The following is a 15,267-nucleotide window of genomic DNA, read 5'->3' as shown; positions in this document are numbered from 1 at the left end:
TGAATCATCGATTTGAATTCTTGTTTCTGGGCCTAGTGTTCCAGCCCAAATTTCTGGCCCGCACAAAATGTCCATAGAATCTTTGGTGATGGCATCATACAAGCTCTTTTTGCATTTTTCTATATTTCCGTCTGAACAATGGTAACAGGTTACAACCGTTGTGTGTACTATTATATCAATGCACATTATAGATCCGGAAAAAGAAAAAGAAAAAAAGAAATAGAACAAATAGAAAAACTTTCGGAAAAGTAGCAAAAAATTAGATAGGAAAAACAGTTACTTTCTATTATATTTTCAAGCACCATTACACCGAAATTAGCAAACTAAAAATCTACGCCCTACTACAAGAAGTAGTACCAATAAACTAGACAAAAGACTGGTCGACCATATTTAACCAAAAGAACAATTCAAATAGATAGTCCTAGGCCTTCTTTGGCGACTTGGTGGCCTTGGGTGTAGATGCCTTCTCCTCAGCTGCAGCAGATTTCTTTGGCAACAAGACTGGGTTAATGTTGGGAAGAACACCTCCGCTTGCGATGGTAACTCCACTAAGCAATTTCCCCAACTCTTCATCATTCCTCACTGCCAAAAGCACATGCCTGGGAATAATCCTACTCTTCTTGTTATCTCTCGCTGCATTTCCAGCCAACTCCAACACCTGTAGCCACACAAAAGGATTCAAAAAGTCAATACAACATCACTAGCCGTGTAGTAGTCAATAGAAAATTACGGATCTAAGAAGAAACTTATTGGGTACCTCAGCAGCAAGGTATTCAAGAACAGCAGCGAGGTAAATTGGAGCACCACTTCCAACACGCTGAGCATAACGACCCTTCTTCAAGAAACGAGCAATACGACCAACTGGGAACTGAAGGCCAGCTTTGACTGATTTGGTTACAGACTTCTTTCTTGGGCCTCCTCCTTTCCTTCCTCCGGCACCTTTGGTTGTCTTGGTTGCTGCTTCCATTGCTGTGAATGAACTGTTAACAAAGCTTGAATACAGAGAAGAAATAGGAAAAATATAAGCTTTTGGATTGCGATTTGAGTGTTGAGTGAGAAAGGAAATGGGGAGTTTAATTATTTATAGGGATAGGGATGAGATGAGATTGCCACGCTGGCGATCCGCGTGAGGAGTGTTGTATTTGACGAAGCAGATTGTTCTTTACAATGTGATCTCACGGTTAAGAAAAAGGGGACAGGACAGTGATCCTTGGCTAATGCGAATAGCCAATGATGTAATGCCACGTATTTGTACTTGGTGTATTTGCTTAATGAGAGCAAAAACCGCGAGCGGGAAACTTGAATTTTGCTAAATTTTGTTTGCGGGAGCCTTTCGTTTTCCGGGTTCGCGCTAACTCTTTTAGCAAAAGAGAAAATCTAGAGTAAATAAAGGGATAATTATTCCTAATTCTTGTTTATCCAACCACTTTCGTACTTAACCTAAATACTTAGCTCCTGATTATTAGTAAAAACCTATCTCCAGTAGTACTTTTTTTTTTAAAACATAGCATATATATTAGAATATCCCAATAGTTTATTATCTTAAATTAGCATTTTGTTATGTATAAATAAAGGTGTGAATTAGATAGGTAAAGATTAAGTAAATCCTAAACTGAAGAAAAAACACAAAATATCCATTTGTCATCAATAATCACAATCCATCTCGTGAGAAAAAGATTTGCATCAATATGGATTGATCTAATATAATGCCTCTAAAATAACTTATTAACCACTTTAGTTTATACCTACAATGCGAATAGTGGTGGAGAATGAACTTATTATTTTACATTATTTTAGTTCACTCAGGTATCGACTTGGGTAGGCTCATAATTAGTAACCTTTCCAACCAATCAACATTGGTAAGTGAACATATTGCATATGAAATCATTTTTCCTTAAATGTATTTAAGAAAAAAGGAAAAATATTAAATAAATAATGATGAAGAAAACATTAGTAACTAAAATAAGAAAAATGTGAAATGATTCTACTCACTTTCAGGAGTATATTTGTAACGACCCAACTGGTCGTTTTGAGCAATTTCGTTTGGTTCGGCAGTTTGAGGTTTCGAGCAGTTTCATAATATGTGTATTGACTTGCGTACATGGTTGAATTCAGTTAACAGATGACTCAGAGTCAAATTGGAAGAAGGAAACTAGTTTTGGAAGTTTAAACTGTGAGAATTTGACCGGAATTGGACTTTTGGGTAAACGGCCCCGGAATGGGTCGTGGATGATCTCAACAACTTCGTATGGTGATTTTGGACTTAAGCGCGCTTCCGGATTCGGATTTGAAGGTCTGTAGGGTAATTTGAGGCGTTTCGGCGAAAGTTGGAAAAGTTGAAGTTTGGGAAAATGGAAAGTTTGACTCATAGTTGACCTTTGTGATATCGGGGTCGGAATGTGATTCTAAGAGTTAGAACAAATCCGTTATGTCATTTTGGACTTGTATGCAAAATTTGGCGTCATTCCGGGTTGGTTTGATAGGTTTCGGCACGAGTTTTGGAAGTTAGAAGGTTTGAAAGTTCTTAAGTTCGATTCTTGGTGTGATTCGATGTTTCGGCGATGTTTGATGTGATTTGAGACCTCGAGCGAGTCCGTGTTAGGTTATATGACTTGTTTGTGTGTTTGGACGAGGTCCCGGGGGCCTCGGGTGTGTTCCGGATGGGCTACGAGTCATTTTCTATTGTTTTTTAACTGCTATTTTCTGCTTCTGGTATCCTCTTTCGCGATCGCGAACAACCTTTTACGTTCGTGAAGCTTTGCTGCTGACCACCCGAAAATTCTTCTTCGCGTCCGCGTAACACTCCTCGCGTTCGCGTCCCCCTCACGCGTTCGCGTAGCTATGCAATTCCACTCTTCGCGTTTGCATACTAGTTCATGCGTTCGCGAAGAGCAATCTCGGGCCATAATATATTTTTTCTTCGCGTTCGTGAAGCACAATTGGGCAGACTTCATTTTTCTTCTTCGTGAACGCGATACTTCCTCCACGTTCGCGATTCTTTAATATCTGGGCAGAATATAAGTTTTTCAAATCGAGGGTTAGGCAATTTTTAACATTTTTGGAGTTCTAGAGCTCGGTTTTGGGCAAGTCTTTGTGGGTTTTTCAAGCAAAGCGATTGGGTAATTATTCTTCACCTAGAATTGATTATATTCCATGAATTCGTCTTTATTTTTATCATTTAATTTGTGATTTGGGTTAAGTAAAATGTTGGTTTCTGAAGAAAACTCCTAAAATGAAAAATCGTGAATTGAGGGGCCAAATGGTGTCGGAATTTAATAAATTTTGTATGGTTGAAATCATATTGGATTGGCCATTCGAATTTTTGTAAAATTTGTCGGGTTCCGAGGCGCGGGCCTGGGGGTCAATTTTTGGACCAATTTTTTTGATTTTGTTAAAGATTGAGACTTCATGATCCAAAATAGTTTCTTATGTGATTATTTGTGCTTTGAAGTTAATTTGGTTAGATTTGAGCCGTCCGGAGGTCTTTTCACCCGATAAGTGCATTTAGAGTAACGGTTTGTCGTCCTTGAGGTAAGTATCTTGCCTAACCTTGTGGGGGGGACTTCCCCTTAGGAATTGAGTCTTCTATGCTAATTGTAGTCCATGCATGCGAGGTGACGAGTGTGTGCTCAGACTTATTTGTGGAAAATTTGTCTCTAGGGTTCTTAGGTCCTTATGTGGAAGTATCTCGTTATGACTGGGTTTCCTAATTGCTTAAATTGCCTTTATATGCTCCATATGACGTTGTTAGCTCACCTTTAATTTTTTTTACATAGACCCTTAATTGCCTTAATTCAAGTGATTGCCTTCCTTATTGTTTTTATACTTCTTGATTGTGAGTTCCTCTATGACTTCGTGCAAATATGTTACATATTCAATTGTTGTGGTTACCGGTGTGTAATTATCACGAGCTTATTATGTCTTGTTGTTTGTTGAGGTTATCGTGCTTCTTGGTTTTTCCGTGACTCTTATTATGTACATATTGTTTTCCTTGCCGGGATATTGTTGTTATACTATTGTTCCCTTGCCGGGATGTTATTGTTTACGATAATGTCTCCCTTGCCGGGATGTTATTGTTATACTCTTGTTCCCATGCCGGGATTCTCTTTATGATTGATGATGACTTGTAAATGGGAGAGGGTTGCACGCCTACAACAAGATATATGAAATGGGATCGGTTTGCACACCTACAACGAGATATATGAATGGAATCGGATTGCATGCCTGCAACGAGATATCTCGAATGGGATCGGGTTGTACTCATGCAACGAGATATATGAAATGGGATCGGGTTGCATGTCTGTAACGAGATATCTGAAATGGAATCGGATTGTACGCCTACAACGAGATATATGAAATGGGAACAGGTTGCATGACTGCAACGAGATATATGAAATGGGAGTGGGTTGCACACCTACAACAAGAATGTGAATGGGATCGGGTTGTACGCTTGCAACAAGATATGAAATGAAATTGAAATTCTGTATTTGTTTTCCTTATCCTTGTTAGTAATTGGATTTTGGTGTCGTGCACCTTCGGTTTGTTATGTTTAGTATTGCTACCAATTCAAGTGTTCTAACTGCTCAGATTCCTTTACCGTTGTGATCCTTTGTGAAGGAACCCCATCATATTTTTCAATACTTTGCCGTATTTATTTACATATTCTTTTTCAATACTTCAAATTTCAATAATTGTTTCATCTTCAATTCATTTAGTTACTCAATTAAATTTTCTTAAACCGTCTGAGGTTGTATTTTTTTAAAAAAGGAATTTCTACTAAGTTTTAAGTTATTAACTCCCCTATTAAAGGCAATAATTCTTCCAATGTTGTATTTTAAATTAAAAGGGGTACTTTCCTACTCGAATGTTTTCAAAAAAACAACTTCATCTTTTCTCGCCGATTTTTTGTTAGATTTATTTAGAAATTGTAATTTAATTTGTATTATGTAAATAGGACTTCATGAACATCTAGTGCATTTGTAAGGACATTTTGTATTGTCTATCATGTGAATTTTACTGTAAGAGTGAGATGAAAAATATGCGGGCACAAGGTGTCATATGTGCTGAAAGTTCGAAAGTTGAGATTATGATATGAGAAATCGAGGATTTAAATGATCGGGATGGTGTAATAAACATGATGTGATTGATTGAGTTGACATTGTTTTCTTTAATTGGATATATTCTTACTTGCCTCCGTCTCTGATATGTCAGTGTTGAATTGCTTGGGTTATCTGATTTACTTGGTTTCCGTTCGTTACTATCTGCGTTCTCCCTTTATTGTTTATACTGTTTGTACTTGGATTTCTCTCCGCAACTGATATTACTTCGTTATCTTTATCTTGATGTTTCATTATCATATCCTGTTAATCTTATTTGACCAGTAGGTATCCTGACTGTTCCTCGTCATTACCCCCACCGAGGTTAGTCTTGATACTTACTGGGCACCGCCGTGGTGTGCTCATACTACACTTCTGTACATTTTTGTGTACAGATCCAGGTGGATTGATAGTAGTTGTGCGGGTCGTCGCGGTGGAGACTCAAGGTAAACCTACTATAGCGTTCGCAGGTCTCGGAGTCACCTTCATTTGTATTTATTTCCATTTGATCCTTTGTTTCGGGGCAGTGATGTATTATTTTGTGTAATTACTCTTAGATAGGCTTGTGACGTGTACCACCGGTTTTAGGAAGTTTGAATTATTCAGAGTTGGTTAATTTAAAGTTAGTAAGCATCAATGTTACTTCAGTTTATGTTAGGCTTACCTAGTTTAGAGACTAGGTGCCATCACAACTCATTCGGAGGGATTTTTGGGTCGTGACAATATTGTACGGTCAGACCTCTCTATAATAGCATATCTATATAACAATATTTCACTATAAAAGTCAAGCTTTTTCGGAACCAATTTTCATGTTATGTTATAATATATGTTCTCTATAACAATACTTCAATATAATTTCTAAAAATATTCGAAACAAACGAGACTGTTATAGAGAAGTTTGACTGTATTAATAGAGAAACAATGTACAAGTATTTTTCTTGAGCTTTGTAAATAGTGAATCACGCAGTTTGAACATTACTTAAATGGTACAATATTGTTGCCCCGTCTACTTGAACTTCAACTTACAACTGCATTTCTCATTTAAAGAAGTGAACAAACAAATAAAAACATTATAATGATATCCTACTAAAAACACAATTCAAGTATATTAATTACTACAACTATGCTCAACGAGTTTTTATTTTTTTTAAACATATTTATCATAGCTTCATTAGAAACATTATTAAATACTTCTTTTTTTTTATATATGGCAAAAAACAACTGTAACGATCCGATCGGTCATTTTGTTTTATAGAATCCTGTTTTCCTAAATAAGACTTTACTTGCTTTTACTGATTTACGACTTGCGGGGATGGTTAGTTCAGGATTTGGAAGAGTTTGGGTTGAATTCGGAATACTTGGTTCCTTCAGGTTGGCTTAAAAGGCCAAGTTTGACTTCGGTCAACATTTTGAGTAAGCGACCTCAGAATTGGAATTTGATAGTTCCAATAGATTCGTATAATTATTTCAAACTTGGGCGTAAGTTTGGATCGGGTTTTAGATGACTCGAGAGCGTTTTGGCCCCTAATAGTGAAAGTTGGTTCTTAAAGGTTTTGAAAGTTCTTTAAATTTAGTTTGGAGCGGGTTTTGGTGATATCGAGGTTCAAACGGAATTTTGGGATCGGAAATAGTTCTGTAATATCATTTAAGACTTACACGCAAAATTTGGTGTCATTCCGAGTAATATAAGTATGTTTCGGCGCATTGGAAGTAAATTAAAGAACTTGAAGTTCTTAAGTTTGATTCAATTGGTTTTATGGTGTAATTCTTAGTTTTAATGTTGTTCCGGGCGTTCCAAGAGTTCGAGCAAGTCCGTTTTATGATTCCGAACTTGTTGATACATTCGAGCGGGCCCCCCGGGCCCCGAGCGTCAATCGGAAGATGCTCAGACCAAGTTAGAAGTTTGGAGCAAGAACTGAAGCTCCGGCTACTGTCATAACCGCACCTAAGGTTGGTTAGCCGTAGGTGCGAGCTCGCAGGTGCGGACAATGCCCCGCAGATGCGGCCCAAGCAGATGAGCCCAGGTTTCGCAGATGCTGCTCCTTTTCCACAGAAGCGAGACCGCAGGAGCGAGAGCCCGTCCGCAGAAGTGACCCCAGCCGGCCCAGCCAATTCTGCAGAAGCGAACACCTGGTCCGCAGAAGCGGATATGCAGGTGCGGCATATGCACCGTAGGTGCAACAATTGCTGGGGCAGTGCACTTTATTTAATATGGGGTTAGGCATTTTTCTCCCATTCTTTACACATTTGGGCGATTGAGGAGCTTTCAAAGAAGGGATTTCGACTTAGCACTTTGAGGTAAGTAAATTCTACACAATGTGAGTTAAATACATAGTTTATGGGTAGATTATAACTTGTAAATTAGTAAAAATTATGGGTTTAGGTGAAAACCTAGGGTTTTGATAAAAATGACATTTAACCACGAAATTTGTTATGGAACTTAGTAGAAATCACATATTTATGTTCCTAATGTTATGGGTAACAATTTCTTTAAAAATTTCTGAAATCCGAGCATGTAGGTCCGGGGGTGAATTTTAAGAATCTTGCCATTTAGGTTGGGTAATCACTTAAATGGTGGAATTATGAACTTTTGAGCATAGATTGATTAGTTTAGGCAAACACTTACCCGCACCGGGCGTTTACACCCAACCAATAGATACATGGCATATGTCTTGCATATGGATTTTAATCATTTAACCATGGTAAATTATATTCATTCTCATCTGATTAAATTAATTAACCATAGTAAGTTAATATAGTTTGGTGTAAACACTTGGTGTGGGTAAGTATTTACCGATTAGTTTATGTTATGTTTGACTAGTTTCGAGTCGTTTGGCATCACATTTAGAGGTTTGAGCACGTTCTTAAATTGGGAAGTAGGTTTTGAAACGAGGTAAGTCTCATTTCTAACCCTGTAAGAGGGAATTAACCACATATGTGAATTAAATAAGTGTTTGTACCTATCTGTGGGGGCTACGTACGTACGTGGTGACGAGAGTCCACAGGTAGCTACTATTATGTTATTGTCTGGGTAGTTTAGGATCCGTATCATGCTGTATTTGAAATGCTTACGTCCTTACTTGCCATTATAATCACTTAAGTCATGCTGAAAATTGATAAAATAATTATAGAAGGTTATACTCATTTACTTGAGGATTTGTATGAAATACTTGGCTGTAAATGGGAAATATGTGTTTTCTTGAAAATAAATTATTATTTGTGGATCGGGTCGAGCACCTCGGTAGTAAATAGATATATCTATGGTTCACGCCGTTCGACCCTCCGGCAGTGCACATTTTAATATGATGTTGGACCGGACTGTACGACCTTGGTATAATTGCGCATGTTAATTATTTGAAATTCTCTGTGATTTATATTGCTTAAATGCCTTGAAATGTAAGTGGTTAAATTATATCACTGAAATTTGAAATTATATTTATGAAAGAAGAACTTATCACTTCCTGTTATTAAACTGTCAGTATTATTCATGATATTCATGCTTAGCATAACACTTTAATTATATTATTGTTTGCCCTAGTAAGTGTCAAGTCGACCCCTCGTCACTATTTCTTCGAAATTAGACTGGATACTTACTAGGTACATATTGTTTATGTACTCATACTACGCTCTTGTACTTAATTGTACAGGATCTGAGGCAGGTACATCTAGTTACCCCCCGACGCGCATACTTGATCTTGAACTGAGACTTAACGATGAGTTGCCCCCTTTCGAGCCATTTAGTAACATGCCGGAGTTTCTCTTTTGTTTGTATCTGTCTATTTTATTTCAGACAATAAGATAGTTTTCTTTTGTATATTCTTGCCCACGCACTTATGACACTAGATCTTGTCACATATTAGTATACTTGATTTTTGGGTTGTATTTCTATAGTTATGATTTCTTCTAGTTGTTTTAGTTTTGCTTGCCTTAAAAAAATCGTTATTTATCAAATGCTTTAAATTTAAGTAAAGTTAGATGATGGGATTGTTTAATAAAAATGGAAAATCACTAAGTTATTCAATGATGCCTTGTCTAGCAACGGTGTTGGACTCCATCACATGACATGGAGTTGGGTGGTCGTGAGAACAATCACTCAACAGCTCATCATTAAATCGATTTCATAAGTTAATCTAATCAATTTCATCGCCGAGAAAGCTCTTTCAATTGCAGCAATAGCTATGGGTATCAATGAATATTCGAAAACCGACTAAACCGACCGAACCGTACTGCACCGAACCGATTTTTAGGTTTTTTTTAAGAAACCATAGGTTTTTATATAAATATATAACCGCATCGATAATTAGGGTAGTTTTTTATTTTATAAAAACAGACTGAAAAAATACCAAACCGTACCGAATAAATTTTACATGTAGAAAATATATTTAGTAAGTTTAAAAATAATAATGCATTAAATTTTCTTTTGAGCCTTGGAATTATGAAAACTGTTACAAGCCAACAAGTAATTAAACTCAAAATACTAATTCCTAAAACCTATTATGCTACTTCTACTTAAACTAAGTTATTTCAAGTATCTTTATTAGCAAGACACAAAGTATTTTAGCGATTATGAGTAACAAACTACAATGTATTGAATATGTTTGCTTTCATATAATTTAGATTTATCTTTTTGAATATTTAATCTTCTATAGACTTTATTCTTGAACCCCGCTTTGTATATCTTTCAACTCGTGTGATTAATATTTTTTTTGGCTTTGTTTGATTTCGTTTATGCTGTTGTAGAATAGTTGATGGATCTATACTCTAGCCATATTTCTTTTCTTTTTTTAATTCATCACCATTTAAACAGTAAAAACGTCTAGAGAGTTTTGCTAAGTCCTATAAAAGAACGTATGTTATTGCAATTCTACTTCTACTGGTGAATTTTACATGATATTAAGAAAAATACCGGAAATTAACCGAACCGTACCGATACCGAAGAGAAACCGACATAATTGGGACGATTTCGAAAAGTCTAATTTTGGTTATACATGATAAAATAACCGAAAAATTGGTATGGTACAAATTTTATAAAATAACCGGCCGAACCGAACTATTGACACCCCTAGCAATAGCAACTGGCAAAGATAGAGCAAATTTTACTAGTCGAAAAAAAAAGAATAAGTTCCATTTTTTTTGTCTCTACTAACTTCTTAGAAGATCAACAAGTCTATTAAGATCTAAAAAACTTTTATCATCATCCAGAATATCAACCATAGAGTATTTATCAAAATAAAAATAAAAATTAGCTAGTGTCAATATCTTTTCTATGTTAAAGCTTGAAAAGAATTAACTGGGTTCAAGTCAGTTACTCCAAAAAGCAAATTTGTCGTCACATCATTAAAACGATTGTTGAGTTCTTAAAGTTGTCAATCAATAATTTTAAGTAACACTTCAAAACATTAGTAATGTAAAACAGTGTAATCAGCAATTTTATAATGAGATCTTCCAATAATAACATAAAGCTCATTAAATTTAGATATCAAAATATCATATTTAATCAAAAATTAGATACCTCACCAATAAGTGAATCCAAGTCCTTTTCTCTTATTGGTTGCAACTGTTCCGTTGTTGCTCCAATCGGTAACATGATATTTACATTGTCTTGCTCCTTTCTTTTGAAAGGCTATATTTGAGCTCATTAGTGATTGTCAAAATATTGTGCAAAAAATGTAATATGAAAACTACCTCAAAAGTTAAACATACTTTAAAATATCCATTTGCCTATACTTTTCTTTAAAATGTGCATTAACAACAATAGCATCAAGTGTACTAGTGATGTGGCCTCATCGAGTATCACCAGCTCTAGCAAATGCCTAATTTTTAATTTAATCCTCTATCTGCATAATGTTTCTTCAATTTCTTATGCTAAGAACTCACGAAGTTTTATCTCTACGCTTGAAAAAAGCTCTCATTATTTTTAATATATCAAAAATCAAATAAGAGTTCTTACGCTTCATCACATCTTTTAGAAACAACAACAAGAGTTGATTGGAGTCGACAAGCAAAACAATAAATAGAATGAGCATCTTTTACTTTCTCGGTGCATCAATATTTTATGTTCATTTATATCTCCTTGCATATTACTTGCTACATCATAACACTGTCCACATATATAAATTATTTAAGGAATATTGAGCATGTAAACCAATAATTTTATTTTTTAGAGACAAAGCAACAGTATTACAAACACGAATAATACTAATAAACCTCTGCATCACACTTTCCCTTCTATTAACATAACACAAAACAATAGTCATTTGCTCTTTGCATAACACATTATGAGATTCATCAACTAATAAGGAAAAGTAATCACCATTTAGATCCTCAATGATTCATTTTATTTTTTTCATCTTGCATGTAGTGATAATATCCTTTTGAATATATGAAATAGTCATTTGATTATTTTTTGGAGCTATTTTAAGTGTATCACCGACATCTTTACATCGTTTAGCATAACATTTAAGAAGTTCAATGAAATAATAACCTCTATTAAATAAACTATTCATCTTTATGATGTTCCCAAAATAATAATCTTTTGATTCAAAAGATATCTTATCATACCAATTGCAGTTTCTAAACGAGTCCGATATTCTAAATCTTGTTGATCGGATTGTTTAGCAAGTGCACTTTGAATTGATTGTTTTGGTCTCAACAAATCACTAGCATTTTTTCTTGATTGATTATGAAGACTACTTGATTCACCAATATGAATATCAAATATGTCCTTATTCTAACTCGTAAATCATGTACTTAAAAATACATCTCATCCCATTTGATTGATACATTCATCTTGAAACAAATAACATTATAAGCAAAAAGTCGCATCTTTTGTTATACTATACTCCAATCAATCTCAAAGATCAGTCACTTCCAATTCAAGTTACGATAGCCCCACAATTTAATCTTAAAAATTAATCAAGCACACCCAAAAAATGAATAATAAATAACGAAAATCATCACAATTATGGTCATGAAAAAAATAAAAGAAATAAAACCTCAAACTGTTAGTTGTTAAATACTTTTTTCTCCCAAAAAGAATATATTCGAGCTGTGAATTTTAATTAGAAGTACTAATCTCATGATAATAGTCTTATTTAGTGATTATCGAGTAAATTTCAATGAAGTTGATTTTTACAGTATATTAATCAAACTGAAGTAATGTGACGTACAACCAAGCTATTAACAATCTTGAATCAAATAAATGGTTAGACACTTTGAACGAGTAAAGTTCATGCATAACAACGATGATTTAGGCATTGTTAAGATACCAAACGAAGCAAACCAATTAGCTTGTAAATGATTCACATGACAATCAAAGACATTGACCATATAACGTTTGTTTGATGACAATCACCCTTACTTAGAGTCCGTTTGGTCAAGCTGCAAAAAATTACTTATTTTAAAAAGTATTTTTGTTCAAAAGTGCTTTTCAAAAAAATACATTTTAGATATTAACAGTTTGTGTTTCGCCACTTCGTTCGAGGAGTACTTTTGCGAAATTTAATAAACGAATTGTGTTTGGCCAATCTTTCAAAAAATTACTGTCGAGTGTCAAATTACAACGAAGGGAAATAAAGATTAGTTTAGATTAACATTATTTAAAAAATAGAAATCTTAAATATTAATTATAAAATAATTTGATTAATTTTTTATTTTTATGTAATTATATTAAGTTATAAAAAATAAACTAATATATCTCAAGATTTTAATTAATATAAAATATAAATATATAAATGCAATAATATTAGTAGGAACATACGTGCTTACAAGCTACATATATAAAAAAATACTATCCATTATTGAGAAAAACAAATTAGGTTGTATTGCATTATCTCAACTATATTATACGTATCCACGCCCAGATAATATATAAATAAAACTACAAAGTGAAGATCATATAATATTGGTATACTATAAGAGAGAAAAGAATCATACCTTATGAAGAAAGTGCTTGAATCTGGTGATTAGTCTTGTTATTTCAAAGAGTATTAGGAGATGAGGAAAATAATAAATATCGAAAGAGAAAAGAAGATATCTATATATCTATTTATAATAGAGAGATTACTCCAAATAAGAATAAGAGAAGAAAAATAAAAATACGGTAAATATAAAAAAGAGAAGAAAGGGATGGTAGAAAGAAAAAAGTAAAGGTTAAATTAATAAGGGGCAGTTTAGGAAATATAGACAAGTGATCCTCCTACATACAAACCCCATTTAACCCTTATAACCTCTTGCAACTCATGCAGTGTGATGTTTGGAGTTTAGATGATTTTATCTTGGAGATTTCTTGCAATGTACTTGGTTGTGCAAAGTTTGTTCTTATTCTTTGTTGGGCATTTATGGACATGTATATAAGTCTTCATATTAAAATTCCTTAAATCCTTATCCTTACTAACAAATATGTGTCACTTACACTTAATTTTTACTCTATCTTTCTCATTAGGCATAAGCTTTAAAGACCCTTTATATTGAATAGTATAGTCAACAATAGCTTTCCTAAAATCTTATGCATTGTCAAAGATCATGTCCAACTCAAATAGAGGAATTTTAGCATCAAAGTCATACCTGATCTTTTGACTTCTTCTTCTAAAAGGAAGATCAGCACCATGTTCAACAAATGGGTCTAACCCTTCAACACTATCTACACTCCCAACATCTGAGCTGTCCAAATACTCTTCATCCTCACCTAGTTTTCCAACATATTTATTCTTCTTATTTATCCCTATGTCTTCAAACCCCTTGCCAATTCCATCGCACCAAGAATTATCTCTTATGTAAATATAGGTTTTCTCCTCTATTTTCTCTTACTTTGTAATCCATCATTATTCACATTCTTCTTGAGCCTGTTTTTCTTTACTTCCATGTTAGCATTCCTCGCATATCTTAACTCATCATTTATTTCGATGTCATCTTCTTCTAGAATATCTTCAAGACCATCTTCACCAAAAATTTCATTTTCAGACAATTTGTATCTATTTCATTACTGTTGTCATGCTCTGCAGCTGCACCCTCTTCAACATTTATATCCTCATATGAAAATGTAGCCATATTTTGTTCTGCGTTTACACAACTAGCCTTAACAGTATTTACTTCTATATCTTCATCAACATTTACTCCAATACCCTCATCAATAGTTACATTAATACCCTCATCAGTATTTACTTGAATACTCTCATCACCATTTACACAAATGCCCTCATCAATATTTACACCAATGCCATCACCAACATGTACGTTAACCTCTGGACCATCCTTAGTTTTTGTATTATTGTAGCTTGGTCACTATCACCAACCTGTGAGGAAGGTAAATATCCCACAGGAACATCCTCCTCTACAATCTCTAAATTATATATAACATGACTCACATAGACATCAAAAGTATCCCCATCATTCGGGTCTTTAATCAAATTTAGTAGTTGATAGTTATTTTCAATTAGAAAGAATTTCTGAGTTTTAGGGCATTGAACAAAGAACCCACCAACTGATTCATGGGTTTCTTTTGTGTAAGACAAAAGCTCGGTCAAAGAGAAATGGTCTTTGTCCACCACATGCCCTATTTTTTCACCATCCCCCACATACTTTCCATCAATAAAGTGACCCCCCATGATGAAAGACAACACCAATATATTCGTCCATGTGACTCGGTGCTGAAAATGGCAAAAAAAAAAACAATCAATATTCCTTGACCTTTTCAATTTTCTAGAAGCAAAAAAAAAAAACCTAATCTAATAGCACCATAACAATAAAATACAAAAATACATAATTTAAACATACCTTTATGCAATAATCGAAGCCACTTTACAACTGACTCCCTTTTTACAAAAGCTTCACTGTCAAAATTTTAGGACGAACTTCCTTCAGGTGATAAATCTTGATCCAATAATCAATTCAAACAAACCACAATTAACCCTACTTAGTATGTGAAAGAAATGTTGAATTTTGCAACGGAAATGCAGATTAAACCAAGCTTAATAGAAGAGATGAAAACGGGTGGCATTCAGTGAGAGAGAAAGAGAGAGTTCAGGTGTTAAAACAATGTTAGACAGAATGTTCGATGTTATCTAATCTTATGTTTTAAATTTTTTAAATAAAAGCCATTTAGTTGTTTATTTCATATTGTTTATCCACGTGTCGGCTTCTTATTCGTTCTTATAATATACACCGGAGGTGT

General features: G+C 34.4%; 1 protein-coding gene across 1 annotated transcript; it reads right to left on the bottom strand.

The window, feature by feature from the left end:
* Nucleotides 1-264: 264 nt before the first annotated feature.
* LOC104227668 (histone H2A.1) lies at nt 265-1,059 on the bottom strand. The gene is made up of 2 exons (XM_009779968.2): nt 758-1,059; nt 265-658 (listed from the first exon to the last, which is right to left on the bottom strand). The coding sequence occupies exons 1-2, from the start codon at nt 965-967 to the stop codon at nt 422-424; spliced, it is 447 nt and encodes a 148-aa protein (XP_009778270.1). The 5' UTR covers nt 968-1,059; the 3' UTR covers nt 265-421.
* Between the last annotated feature and the right edge of the window lie 14,208 nt (nt 1,060-15,267).

This window comes from Nicotiana sylvestris, chromosome 1 (genome assembly GCF_000393655.2).
Source record: "Nicotiana sylvestris chromosome 1, ASM39365v2, whole genome shotgun sequence".
Taxonomy (NCBI): domain Eukaryota; kingdom Viridiplantae; phylum Streptophyta; class Magnoliopsida; order Solanales; family Solanaceae; genus Nicotiana; species Nicotiana sylvestris.
Note: the sequence above shows the minus strand (reverse complement) of the source record. Positions and strands in the feature narration are given on the sequence as shown.